Here is a 14,246-nt window from a genome sequence, read left to right on the forward strand (position 1 = left end):
CAACGGTGACAAAGGGCGGAGAAGATGAAGCCATCCCAAGCAGGTGAAGGCGCCGTGGCCCGCACAGCAGAGGGACTGGGTGAGATCGGAGACAGGGCAGCCCGTCAGAAAGGCAGCTGAGAACTGTTGACTGCCCTGTGGATGTGGCAGGCAGCAGTGGTCCTCTGGAGTGCCACACTGCCGAGGGTGTCTGAACCAGGGCTCTCACCCCAGGCAGGAATGCACCACAGGCTTGTGGTTGTGAAACCGCTCCTCAGACAAATCGCAGTCCCAGCACCGTCTGTGGCCCCCGAAGCCCTTCTGGAACCTATTTATCTATTTGACCTGCTCTTCCTCTTGAGCTAACACATTCCATATGTTTAACTACCTGTTGTGTCGACTAAATTAGGAAAAGAAAAACATTCTTTAAAACGATTGGGAAGTGGGGAAGAGGAGGGCTCTTAATTCCTGTAGTTAGGGGTTTGATGAACAAGTCCATGTTTTTAATATAGATGTGTTTGTATGTGTAAATACACACATATCTCACAAAACACTTGAACATAATTTATTTCAGTCTTTCTGCTTTTGGATTATGACGCACAGTAGGATATGCAGTTGACATTGTCATTCAATACACATGTTGAACCAAATGAAATCCACCTATCCCATCTTTTTGACCTATAAAATGGCAGTTTTATATGGTTCAACCTAAAAATGCAACAAAAGTTTTATGCAACAATAATTACCCTTGTGATACCCATTTGTTTTAAATGCTGGTTGCAGTACATTAAATTTGTTTCACTACCACTTAATCCTCACAACTTTTAAGGTAGGAATCATCACCCTCTTCCATTCTATTAAACACAGGAGGATGTTTATCCCAGGGATGCGGTGATTGCTCCAGGTAGTTTCTGTTAACTACTCACTGACCACTTACTCTGGGCTTTAGTCTTCATCTCATTAAAGTTGCATTAAGAACCTCCTGGGATGGGTAGCAACAATGAGGGATATGAAGTTTAGAGAGGCGCCAGACACTTGTTTCAGGCACGGGGGGGGGGGGGGGGGGGGCTAGAAAGAGAAAGATTCCCGATTTGAATAGTATCTGCAACAGCAAAACCCAAGCTCTTTTCACTGCCTTGCAGCCAAGACCGAGAACTATACTCTGAACCTGGCCTTTCCAGCACCCTGGTTCTAACTTTCATCTCCTACGGGCTTTCTAGAGAAGAGCGTGTGTTCGCTTGCTTGTTTGCACTCTTGGCCCGGCTATACTTTTTTCCCAGGCCGCCGGTCTGTCTGAGGGGTGGGCTTTATCCCTAGGACCACCCCTCCCCCAGCCCAGCCCGCAGCTGGAAGTCTTCACTGATCTCCATCTCCCCTCCCTGCCCCCCTCTGGGACGGGGAGGCCGACTGTCTCTCCGGCCTTTTTCAGTTGTACCTCTGCCAAAGACCACCCCTCACCCCGCAGTACAGAAGATGATGAATGAGGCCTGGAGAGCCGGCCTGGTGGGAAAGTGTCATCGCCTCGAAAAGAGAAACAGAAAGGAAGTCGAGGGCGGGGGGGAGGGTTGGAGAGGTGAGGGGACGACGAGTCTGGCAACAGAGACCCCAGTCCCCGTTGCAGAGCCAGTAACTGCCTCCCTCAGGAAGGCGTGGGTAAATGCTCCAATCCCTGCACTTCGTGGAATTTGGGCTGTATTTACTGTATTACATCATTTACTGCAACCCGCACAATGCGCTCAGGAACTAGCCCCGTGCTTGTTCCCACCCCTTCCAGTGCCGGGCTTCCAGAGCTGCTCCTTCTTCTCCGCGAGATTGAGCTCCAGTCCCTTCCTAGGCTTCCTCCCTGCAGGTCCCTCCCAGCTCTTTCTACCATTCTCTGGTCAGGGGGGTGGAGTCGTACCTCCTCTCCAGTTCCTTTAAGAGGCGTCGCCTCCTCCCCTTTCGGAGTCGCCGTCTGACACCGAATGACTGCAGCGAGTTCGGGATATCTATGCAAATAGGCGCCCCCTGTGGGCCAATGGGGAACGGAGGTGCCAGAGCAGTGGACCAATGGGGCGGGGGCGCAGGGGCTCACCATATAAGGAGCGGCCTCGCCATAAAAGGAAACATTGTATCTCTTTATATGGGGGGGGAAGGGTCGGGGATCCCTCGCCGCCTGCGCGTGGTCCCGGCCCCCTCCACCCGCCGTCCCCGCGGCGGCCAGCAGCCTCTGCCCCCGGGGGGACGCTGACGGCCGCCGGGCGCGCCGCCGTAGCATACGGACAGGGGGCGCTCCGCGCGGCCTGGGGCAACCCGGGCCACAGGGGCAGGAAAGTGAGGGCCCAGGTCGGCCCGGGCGTGCAGGGGCCCCGGGTTCGTGGCAGCGACAGCGATAGCGGCACCAGCAACTGCGGGAACGCCGGGTTGAGCCGGGAAGCCGATGGCGGCGGCGGCGGCGGCGACTCCAATTCCTCGCTGACTGCCTATCCGCCCTCCTGCATTGAGCGCCATGTTACCGAGCCAAGCTGGGGCCGCGGCGGCGCTGGGCCGGGGCTCGGCCCTGGGAGGCAGCCTGAACCGGACCCCGACGGGACGGCCGGGCGGTGGAGGTGGCGGCGGCAGCGGGACTCGTGGGGCTAACGGGGGCCGGGTCCCCGGGAACGGCGCGGGGCTCGGGCCGGGTCGCCTGGAGCGGGAGGCTGCAGCAGCAGCAGCGACAACCACTCCGGCGCCCACCGCGGGGGCCCTCTACAGCGGCAGCGAGGGCGACTCCGAGTCGGGCGAGGAGGAGGAGCTGGGCGCGGAGCGGCGCGGCCTGAAGCGAAGCCTAAGTGAGATGGAGATCGGCATGGTGGTCGGTGGGCCCGAGGCGGCGGCGGCGGCCACCGGGGGCTATGGGCCAGTGAGCGGCGCGGTGAGCGGGGCCAAGCCGGGTAAGAAGACTCGGGGCCGCGTGAAGATCAAGATGGAGTTCATCGACAACAAGCTGCGGCGCTACACGACCTTCAGCAAGAGGAAGACGGGCATCATGAAGAAGGTACCGGACCGGGAGACCGGCCGGCCGGCCACGGGGAAGCAGGAGGGTGGGGACGCGCAGGGGGAGCCCGAGAGGAAGGCAGAGCAGAGCCGGAGGTGAGAGGCGGCGAGTCGGCAGGAGGTGTGTGGGAGGGGATGCCTGTTACCCCGGGAGGGTATAAGGGGAGGGGCCGCCAGGGAAATGTGGGTAGAGGGGAGTAGTGGCGAACCTCCGGAAATGAGGAGAAAGGCGCCAAGGTGGGAGTGACGGGCGCGAGAGAGGAACAGGGCCCTTGCAGAGCGAAGGGGTGAGTAGTGGTTGACGAAACCCAGGGTCCAATGGTGTTAGGGGAAGGGCACCCGAAAATCAAAGAGCAGAAGAGAAGGAATGACGGTGAGGAAGCCGAAGCAACAATGCGGGAGCATGTGTGGGAGGAAGGTGGGCACCACTTTAGTACTGTTGGCTTGGAAGGACAGGCGAGGCTGATGAATGGGGCTCTAGAGCTCCAGGTAAGGGAACGAGGCAGGAAAACTGATGCAGGGGCCGAACAAGTCCTGCCATGGCCATGTGTCTTCCATGCATCCACTGGAAGCCCGCACACTCCCTGGAGGACAGGCTTCAGGATCATCTGGCTTTTGGACAAGTGGGATTTCCAGCCCTAGGGAGAATCTGTGCGTAGGTTTGGTGGGAAGATAGGGAGGTTTGCAGAGGTACCTAGATAATCCTCTTCTAGCGGGTTGTCCTGTGAAATGGGGTAAGGAAAAGAGTTGTCTTGAGGTGTAGAAGATATGGGATGAGATGGAAGCACAGGAACTGGGAAACAAGAAGCTAAAGTCCTGGGACCATTGGCTGGTGTTTATATCTGTCCCATATATAAGTCAGAGCTATTTCCAAGGTGGTTTTGTGAAACTGTTGGAAGTCAGGATACCATCTATGGGGCCATCCTTGAAGGTCCCCTTCCTGGGCTTATGGCAGAGTAGTAGCTGCTAAGCTAGCCCCTGTTTTCCATCACTCCAGACACTGTTGTATCAAGACAAAGGAAGAAAAAAAGGGTAGCACAGAATTCTAGGGCAGAAGGACAAATGGCAACAGGTTAGCACCTGTGCAGTTTCTGGGAAGAAACATGGGATATTTCAGAGTTTAGGTGGCTCCTAAACTCTAAACATTATCTCTAGTGTCTTCTGTGACTTCCAGTATAGTAGCAGGTTTGTCCTGGTTCCTGTGACAGTGAGGAGTGGATGGGAGGCTGGATACCAAGCTGTAGTGAGGAGTAGCTACCTGGGGCCCTCCGTGTCCACCTAGGTTATGTGTTCTATCACCAGGGCATTATAACTATTTGCTTGGGGTTTCTGCAAATCAATGTGGCTGCTCCTCAGAGAGGGGACATGGGGTTTTTCTGCTCTAGAGTCTAGCTCACCTTCAGCTATCCTGATAGAACCTCCCCTATAGTCACTGGAGAGGAAGGTCGTTATGGAAGTGGGGGTTTTGAAATCACTGTATACTACCTCTCTTTCCTACTTCCCAAAGAAGATAGCAATAAAAAGTTTTGCTGATGTACCTATCTCCTCCCCCTTATCCCCAGGCCTATGAGCTGTCCACGCTGACAGGGACACAGGTGCTGTTGCTGGTAGCCAGTGAGACAGGCCATGTGTATACCTTTGCCACTCGCAAACTGCAGCCCATGATCACCAGTGAGACTGGCAAGGCACTGATTCAGACCTGCCTCAACTCGCCAGACTCTCCACCCCGCTCAGACCCCACCACAGACCAGAGAATGAGTGCCACAGGCTTTGAAGAGACAGACCTCACCTACCAGGTGTCCGAGTCCGACAGCAGTGGGGAGACCAAGGTGTGTTTGGGTCTCCTATTGAGGGAAAGGAAGGGGAGGGACTTGACCGGCAGAGAGGGGAGGGCGTCCCTTTCCCTCACCAAGGACAGGTGGAAGGTGCCCACTGATGTGGAATGGGGCCGGGTTAGTACCCCCATCCTAGAGGACAGGTGTCCATTCTCGCTATCCTGACAGGAGGCTGGCCCACTAGATAAGCGGGCGGCCTCCGTGCCCATATAAGGCCCGCTCCGGCTCCACGCCGGCCTCCCGCCTGCAGCCTAGCTGCCTGGCAAGGGCCTTGCATTCCTCCCGCCAGCTGTCTGCCCGCTGGGGGCGGGGGCGTAGCTTAGCCCTGCCCTCCCGGCAGGCCGGGTCACCCGGGAGTAGGAAGTGAGCACTCATGGGTTCCAGGGTACTGGGAACCTAGCACTGTCTGCAGGAGGGCTGGCTGACTGGGCTGAAGACTACCTTACTAGCCAGCCACCTACCTCTTCAGGATGTCCGGACCTGAGCACATTAGGGAGTGTATTCCCGGCTGCTAGGGATGCCGGCCCTAGTTACGCCTCCCCCTTCCTTTTCCCGGTAAGGAGAGGGGGCGGGGCTTACTTCCTACTTTGGGGAACTCCACCTTCCGGGTGGCCCTTCACTAACTGGCCAATTGGAGGCAGCAGCACTGTTTGCCTTAGCAACGCCTCCACCAATCAGGGGCTTTGAACTCGTCCGCTTAGGAAACATCCCGCGCTGATCAACCCCCAGTATTTGAGCCCCCTTAGTTCTCTGAGCTTGGTTCTCAGCTCCTTTTCCACCTTCCCCTTCTAAAAACAAAGCTTCCCTGAGGGGAAAGTTAGTGCTCTAGACTCCCCTCTCTCTTATTGGCATATATAATAATTTTCAAACTTTTAGCAATAGGGCTCATTTATTCCCAGGAAACTTTACTGGATGAATACATTCTCAAACCCCAAGTTCCCTGAAAAACTCTCGGTCCCTATCTGAGAAACCTGGCAAATCTGAGCTGGAAGGACCCTTTTAAAGAGGGCATGGTAGCCCAGCCCTCTTGTATTTACATTAGAGGAAAACAGAGGCTCAGGAAGAGTAATTGATTTTCCCAGGGTCACACAAATGGTCATTGCCAGAGCTGGAAACAGACCCCATGTGTCCTGATTCTCCAGCCAATGTGATGGCCACAGTCCACTGGGGCAGAGAAGTCAGGGAATTATGATAGTGACATTATCCTCATCCTCATAAGGGCAGCAGATACTTATTGCTCTTTATATGTGTCAGACATTGTTCTAAGTTCATTATGTATGTTAACCTATTTATTCTTTACAACATCTATGGGGTAGATATTTTCCTGTTTTTACAGACAGGAAACTGGAGCTTAGCAACTCAATAACTTGCCCAAGGGCCAGGTATCAGATAAATGACAGCTGGGATTTGAACCAAAGCATACTGGTTCCAGTCTGCTGTCAATCCACACGAAACTTCTGCAGGGGCACGATCTAGTAGAGGCTCACTGTTTCATCTCTGGGTGTAGGACTCACTGAAACCAGTGTTCACAGTCACAAACCTGCCGGGTACCACCTCCACCATCCAAACAGCGCCCAGCACCTCTACCACCATGCAAGTTAGCAGCGGCCCCTCCTTCCCCATCACCAACTACCTGGCACCAGTGTCTGCTAGTGTCAGCCCCAGTGCTGTCAGCAGTGCCAACGGGACTGTGCTGAAGAGTACAGGCAGTGGCCCTGTCTCTTCTGGTGGCCTCATGCAGCTGCCTACCAGCTTTACCCTCATGCCTGGTGAGTCACAATGGGAAAATTGAGCATGCCAAGATTGGGTTTAGGGCTGGCACAAGGAGAACCTCTTCCCTGCTCAGAAGGAGGGTGAACAGGGGGGCCAGGACCTGAGAGGAGCCTATTATGCCCCATTGGCAAGCATGCCACTCCCCACTGGGACCCCTACTGTCTTTGTCAGTAAGTTTCAACCATATGCTCTGGCTTTGTCTAGCCAGCCAACCCAGCCCTTTGCCACAGGGACAGTAGACATTCTGTCATTTCCCTACCTTGACTAAAGGGTAGATCATGTCCTTGATGCGTCAATGCCAGCTCCCTGAAGAGGGCAGAGGAAAGACGTGGGGGCAGCAAGAGGAGGGAAGGGCAAGAGCAGGGTATAGAAGTCTCTGGAGACCAAAATTTAGGACAGGAAGGGCCTCTTTGGCTCCCAAGAAAGTGATGGGAGTTGGAGAACAGTGTGCCAGACCCTGGGCATGGAGGTGTTTGAGGGTGCTTGGTGCAGTTGGTGGCTGGGTAGGACAGAGCATGAGTAAGTCTCTGTGTCTCACAGGTGGGGCAGTGGCCCAGCAGGTCCCAGTGCAGGCCATTCAGGTGCACCAGGCTCCACAGCAAGCATCACCCTCTCGCGACAGCAGCACAGACCTCACGCAGACCTCCTCCAGCGGGACAGGTATAGCTCGAAGCTCTGTCACTTTCCTGCCCTGTCTCCTTGTTGAGGCCTAGCAGTAGGTGCTCAGAGAATTTCTTAAGTGGAGACTAAGGCTTTTGGCTTAACCCTTATCCTAATCCTTAAAGTCAGGAGCGGAGGACTGGGTTTGAATTCTCCCCTGCAGTAGGGTTGTGGCTTCTAGAGAGAAATTAGGGATCATTGAAGCTACCCCCCTCCTTATTCAGATGAGAAGCTTGAGACCCAGAAAGCAGAAATTACTTGCCCAAAGACTCCCATTTGCTTAATTACTAGGAAGGATTTATGGAGCAGTTGTCTCCTTGTGAGAGGTGTTCCAGGTTTGGAGTAGCCATAATTTCCCTCAGTGTCTCGAGTCATTTCAGAAACGATGAAACACTTTCAAAATAAAATTTCTTTTAAGTTCTTGTTATTTACAACCTTGTTATAATCTATGGAGGGCCAGCATCACCCTGGAGCTTAACAGAAATGCAGACTTTTAAGCCTCACCCTAAAGCCACTGAATCAGAATGTGGATTTTTAACAAGAACCCCAGGTGACTTTATGCACATTTGAGGAGTGCTTGTTTAAAAGATGCATTTGTTAGCCACACATTGAACAAAAGGGAGGAGGAGTGAAAACAAATAAAAATGGGATAATGGAGCTCCCTAAAAAGGGAGGCATGTCTGAGTTTCCTTAGGTGGGTCAGTCACTGTATGTAATTTAAATTTTTTTTTTTTTTTGTGACAGAGAGAGAGAGAGAGAGAGAGAGATAGAAAGACAGACAGGAAAGGAGAGAGATGAGAAACATCAATTCTTTGTTGCGGCACCTTAGTTATTCATTAATTGCTTTCTCATATGTGCCTTGCATTGGGGGGCTCCAGCAGAGCAAGTGACTTCTTGCTCAAGCCAGAGACCTTGGGCTTAAGCTGGTGAGCCTTGCTCAAACCAGATGAGCCCCGCGCTCAAGCTGGCGACCTTGGGGTTTCGAACCTGGGTCTTCTATGTCCCAGTCCAACGCTCTCTCTACTGCCACCTCCTGGTCAGGCTCTGTATATTAATTTTTGTTTTTCCCAGGACCTTGAGGCAGAGGTCCCCAAACTTTTTACACAGGGGGCCAGTTCACTGTCCTGAGACTGTTGGAGGGCCGGACTATAAAAAACAAAACAAAACTATGAACAAATCCCTGTGCACACTGCACATATCTTATTTTAAAGTAAAAAACCAAAACGGGAACAAATACAATATTTAAAATAACAAGTAAATTTAAATCAACAAACTGACCAGTATTTCAGTGGGAACTATGCTCCTCTCACTGACCACCAATGAAAGAGGTGCCCCTTCTGGAAGTTTGTAGGGGGCCGGATAAATGGTCTCAGGGGGCCGCAGTTTGGGGACCCCTGCCTTAAAGTCTTGGAATAGAGAATTTAGCAGATAGACAATCAAGTAGTAAGACATGGTAGAATACAATTAAAGGCTGGTGCTGTTATAGTCAAGAAAAAAATAAGGCTTTTTTTAGTTGATGATGGAGAAGAACGAGTCTTGTCTAGCTCTGACCTAGGTCTGACCTGGGAAATGGCAAGAGGGTTCTGGAAGGCTTGGAATTCCCGGGTATGGGATGGGAGATAGCACTAGGGACCAGTGTCAGTCTCCCTGACATGTGTCTGTATTTGCTAGTGACGTTGCCTGCCACCATCATGACATCATCTGTGCCCACAACTGTGGGCGGCCACATGATGTACCCTAGCCCCCATGCGGTGATGTATGCACCCACCTCGGGCCTGGCTGATGGCAGCCTCACCGTGCTCAATGCCTTCTCCCAGGCGCCATCCACCATGCAGGTGTCCCACAGCCAGGTCCAGGAGCAAGGTGAGTCGGGGGTCGGGCTGAGGAAAGAAGGATCTTTGCCTCCTTTACACGCACACAGACACACATTCAAATGCCATTCCCCCTAGATATATACACACCCTTCCACACACAGATTAGGATGCCCCCCCCACACACACACACAGATGCTTGTGTACACTTTCTGGCACCCATGCTTGTCCACTTGGACACTTGCATGCACACTTGAACACTCACACCCACACACACACTTGGGCACTCACCCTAGGGCACTTACATCAGACTCTCCCAGTCATTTATGCACTTATCAACACTGCTCCAATAACCGGACGTTTCTCTTGAGCAAGCAGTATGAGTGTCTTGTTTTCTGACGCAGGTGGTGTCCCCCAGGTGTTCCTGACAGCGCCATCTGGGACGGTGCAGATCCCTGTGTCTGCCGTTCAGCTTCACCAGGTAGGTGGGAGCCCCTATCACTCTATCCCAGCCTGCCAGCCCCGTCTTTATCTTTACCTTGGAGATTCCATTACCAGTTGGTCAGAGCTAAGATCCCTAGCCCGGAGGCCTGTTTTCCTGGTCATACCTGTAGTGGGAAGGCTGGCAAGCAGGAGGAGCCTGAGCTGGCTGATAGTTCCTGCCCTCATTTCCTCATACTCCCACTTCCCTCCAGATGGCTGTGATAGGACAGCAGGCCGGGAGCAGCAGCAACCTCACCGAGTTACAGGTGGTGAACCTGGACGCCGCCCACAGCACCAAGAGTGACTGATCCGCCCTGCCGCCCTGGACAGATGGCCCAAGGGATGGCACCACTTATTTATTGTTGCCTTTTCACGTTTTCTTTACACACACGTTGACGGGCTGCAGGAGGGAGGCGGGGAGGAGCAGTGGGCAGCCACAGGACTGAGCTCTCTCACTCCAGCCAAAGAAATGGGCAGCCTACCCTCCACCCCGTCCTCCCTCACTCTCCCCTCCTCTGGCTCCACCTCCCATTTCTGTTGATGGTGGGGCTGCCCTCCCTCCTCGGACTCCCCTTGCCAGCTTGGCTCCATGTTTGCCACGAGTATTAGCTTTCCCAGTGGGACCGTGCCCACCTTCCCACAACAAATCTCTATGGGATTAGGCACCGTGCCCCCCCACCCCACCCGAGGAAGCAGTTGAGGTCCTCTGCCCAGCCTCCTTGCTGACCCCACGTCAGCACTATGTCTGCCACAGGCTGGGTCAGTAGAGCCCTCCTTCTGCCCCTCAGGGAGCCAGCTGGGGAGATGGGGCTTCTTCCCTCAGGCCGAGGCCCAAGGGCCCTACAGCTCCCGAGTGGCTGGGCCTGCGCAGGCAGCAGGTTGCCGGGCCGCCTGCCTTGCCTGGCCGCTCCTTTAGGAAGTCCAGGGGCTCCTGGGTCGGAGGGGACCATCATTGTTCCCTCGCCCTGTCTTCCCCCTCCTCCCAGCTGCTTTACTTAAAGTGGATTTTGAACTTTTTATTTGAGGAGACGAAGTGAAAACAAATCTATAAATATATATTTTTAAAATATTTAACATTTTTATGGCGTTTTTCTCATCCCTCTCCCTACCCAAGCTCCCCTTCCCTGGGGAGCCCAGGGGCTCCCCAGAACTGGCTGGGCCTCTGGGGACAGAGCCATCCCATGAGTTTGGGGCTCACCAGTGTGTGGGGAGAGTCTGGGATTGCCCGGTCCTGGGTTGTTTCCAGGAGAAAGCCGGGGGAGGGCCCCAGGCCATGCCCTAACGGGGCGGGAGGGACCCACAGCTCCCAGCCTCTTTTTGCCCTCTAGGGCTGTTGCTAGGGAAAGGAAAGAGGGAGACCAAATGTGGGGGTGGGAGTGGGAGGGTGTCAGGAAACTGACTTCATTTGTGCCACACACATGGGCATTGCAGCCTTGTGCTCCCTGGGCCTGCAGCTGCCTGGGGCCCAAGTTGCAGTGAGCAGGGTGGGGTCTGGGAGGGGATGAGAGACAGGAAAGGGGGTCAGAAAAATGGGAGCAGCTCTTGGGCTGAGTGCAGTGATAGGGGAGCCGGAAGTGGGCAGCTCTCCCAGGGAGTGAGCAGCTACTGTAACTTTTTAAAATTAAGACAAAAAGCCTTGAAGAAAATGACTTTATTTTTCTAAGTGTAACCTCAGTATTTATGTAATTTGTACAGGGGCCGTGCCCCACCCCCCTCTGCCCCCTTTGGGGTAGACCTTCAGGGTGGGCCAACACGGGAAGGGTCTTTTACCCTGTGTCAGAGCCCACCCTCACCACTGATATCCAGAAAGGAAGCTTTTTCAGAACAGGGCAGTAATTGAAGTAGAGTTTTATTAACCCTATGACTGCCTTCAGTAGGAACGAGCCTGCTTCTGTGATTAGGTGAAGGGGTGGGGAAAGATTTTACGCACAGCCGAGTTATCAAGGGGATGATTTGCCAACAATTTTGAGAACCCCCTATCCTCTAACCCCCATTACTGTTTTGCCCCAATTTGGGGTGCCAAGATGGAAGTCTCCTTTTTGGGCTTTCTCCTGGAGACACCTGGGGCTTATGGGTGGCTTACAAGGCTAGGGCATGGCAAATCAGGGGCCAGAGAGTGGGGGGGCTTGGGACTCAGGTCTGTAACTGCCCAGCCCTTTTCTCTGGTCTTGTTTCACACCACCCTCACTCACTCACTCCCCACTCCCCCACCCTGGGGAGGAGACCTTGATGAATTAATTCCTCCTCTCCTTCCCATAAAAGACAGACCCAGTGAGTGAATCAGGCAAAGTGCTTATAATGTGTGTTGTGTGAGCATGGCCTTGGGAGAACATGCGTGCATCAGGGATAAGGTGGCATTTATATGTGCAGCAACCTTGGTGTTTCCCTTCCTTGGTGGCGCTGGGGTGTGTATGTGTGTGCGCGCGCTTGAATGAATGAATGTGTGTGTGTGGATGTGGGGTGTGGATGTCAGTGGTTTCTACTTCCCCTGGGATGCTGACCCCAGGAATAGTGGACATGGTCACAGTCCTATGTACAGAGCTTTCTTTTGTATTAAAAAAAAATACTCTTTCAATAAATGTATCATTTTTGTGCACAGACTGTGGGGTCTGCCTGTGTTTTTCCACCTAGGGACGGGTAGAAGTATGAACTTGAATCAAACCCCAAAAGTTGCTGCTCTGAGAAGGAAGCCCGACAGCTTGGTGAAAGCAGCAATGCTAAGGGGTGCTTTGCGCTGTTAAACTCTTTACGATTTAATTTAAAGAAACACTTCGTGGGGCTGGAGACTATATCTGTGTGCACGGCTATACTAGGTGCTTAGGTCACCACAGAGATAAGCAATTTTAATAGAAAGTGACTCAACCAATCCAAAACATTGCTGAGGGGCTTGGGAAACTCATGGCCACGTGACGTAGTGAAAACCCAAGGACTGCCCTAGGGCGCGAGTGTGAGTTACTAGGTTTCAGGGGGTGAAGAAGGCAGACGCACGAGAGCCGAGGTTGGGGTGAAGGGGGCTTCAAACTTGACTAGATGTAAAGCACTGCCTACCGCTGCAAAGACAGGAACAACGTGACCACGATTGCGGGCTCCGCCTCCAGTGCGTCCCCGAAACGCAGCGGCCTGTGGGTACTACGCATGCTCCACTTGCGCGCGGCTCAGCCGCGCTCGGCGGTGGGCCGCTTTGGGACCCGTAGACGCCCGGCAGGGCGGGCAACCGCTGTGTGACCCGGAAGAGAGCTGCTGAGGAGGCGGGGCCAGCACGGCGGGACCGGTTGGGGGGTTCCAGCGAGGGCCGAGCCGGGCGGTGGGAGGTGAGAGGAGAGCTCTGCGCGGACCTGGTCCTTGCCCTGTCCCTCCCCGGTCCCTTACTCGTCAGTCCTTGTGGGAGACTGACGACAGGAGCCAGATCTTGCTCCCTGAGACTCGCCCGGTCCTGTCAGATTTCTTGGACCGCGCCCCCCACCCCCCACCGCGGCTCACCCCGCCCCCCAACGCCCTTCTGGTCTCCTGCACCGCCCTGCTAGTCTGCAAGCTTGGGCCTGATCTTGCTACCTGCGCCTACCTGCTGTCGTATCCCCGCGTCCAAACCTCACCTCACCTTATTTTAACGTTCCTTACAGTTACCCCATCCCCCCAAATTTAGGCCTATCCGATTGTTCTAGTTCTCCACTCTCGTCATCACTTGTTGGTCACCGTGTCGCTGGTTGCCTCCCAGTCTTGTCCTGCCCCCCTGGTAACTGGACCCCTGCCTCCGTGGGGTCCATATCCTGTATCTCCCCACCTCTTCACACCTTTTTTCTACACTCATCTACTGTCCCTGTACCCCAACATGACCCCTGCCCTGATCACCATTTCTTCATCGTGGGTTTACCTTCCATTCTTATTCTTGCCATTCCCTGCTGCCCCCACACTGCTTTATGTCTCTGCTTTTCCTCATAGCCATCACCCTTCTACCCCTGACAGTCCTCTACTTTAATAATGCTCCATTTATCTGAGGACGGCCCCTACCTTCTCCATCTAAGAAAAATAATATGTACTAGATCATGTTTACTGAGCACTCACTATGTGCTAGAGACTGTTCTAAGTGCTTTACAAAGGTGATCTTCAGTTTTTACTTCATGAGTCTGGATAGGTATATTATTACCATCTTGCAGAGGAGGAAACCGAGACTCAGAGGTTAAGTAACTTGTCCACAACTACACACATAGTAAATCAAGGGGCCAGAATTCAGAGTCACATTGATCTGATTCTGAAATCTGCACTATGTTACCTCTCCACCATTTCCTGACCTCATTCCCTATTCTTCAACTCCGTGATTACTACCTCCATCTGTGTCTGTCTGACTTAGACTGTCAGCATACGTGTAGAATAAGTGAAGGATGGAGTCTGGTCTTTTTCTCCCATTATTTTATCTGGCTCCCTAGACTCCTCCTCCATTCACAGTCCTCAAACGCTTTTCCCATCCAGCTATCTGGATGTTGGAGTCCACAGCCCAGCCTGCTTTCATATTTATTCTCTATGTCTGCCGTGGCCTACTCTTTTATATCCACATTTCAGCTCTGCCCTGTCATTTATACCTTCTGACTGGCCTCCCCTCTGCTTGACTTTCCTCACTTGTTCTGGCCCCGCTGTCTCCCATGCTGCTGTCCTTCCTCCTCATCCATGTCATTCTGCGTCCTGATCTCTGTCC

At 53.5% G+C, this 14,246-nt stretch overlaps 2 protein-coding genes across 3 annotated transcripts in view; both read left to right on the plus strand.

Annotated features, from left to right (window-relative positions):
- Positions 1–1,087: 1,087 nt before the first annotated feature.
- Positions 1,088–12,156, plus strand: SRF (serum response factor). The gene is made up of 7 exons (XM_066250824.1): positions 1,088–2,995; positions 4,557–4,823; positions 6,337–6,598; positions 7,143–7,262; positions 8,934–9,125; positions 9,478–9,554; positions 9,769–12,156. The coding sequence occupies exons 1-7, from the start codon at positions 2,468–2,470 to the stop codon at positions 9,862–9,864; spliced, it is 1,542 nt and encodes a 513-aa protein (XP_066106921.1). The 5' UTR covers positions 1,088–2,467; the 3' UTR covers positions 9,865–12,156.
- Positions 12,157–12,716: 560 nt separating this feature from the next.
- CUL9 (cullin 9) overlaps positions 12,717–14,246 on the plus strand; it is a 40,007-nt gene continuing 38,477 nt past the window's right edge. The window contains exon 1 of one of the 2 annotated variants that reach the window (XM_066250837.1): positions 12,717–12,867. The gene's annotated coding sequence lies outside the window, so the exon portion shown is untranslated. The remainder of the gene's footprint in view (positions 12,868–14,246) is intronic. The other variant, XM_066250847.1, reaches the window with a different exon arrangement.

Source organism: Saccopteryx bilineata, chromosome 1 (genome assembly GCF_036850765.1).
Source record: "Saccopteryx bilineata isolate mSacBil1 chromosome 1, mSacBil1_pri_phased_curated, whole genome shotgun sequence".
Classification (NCBI taxonomy): Eukaryota; Metazoa; Chordata; class Mammalia; order Chiroptera; family Emballonuridae; genus Saccopteryx; species Saccopteryx bilineata.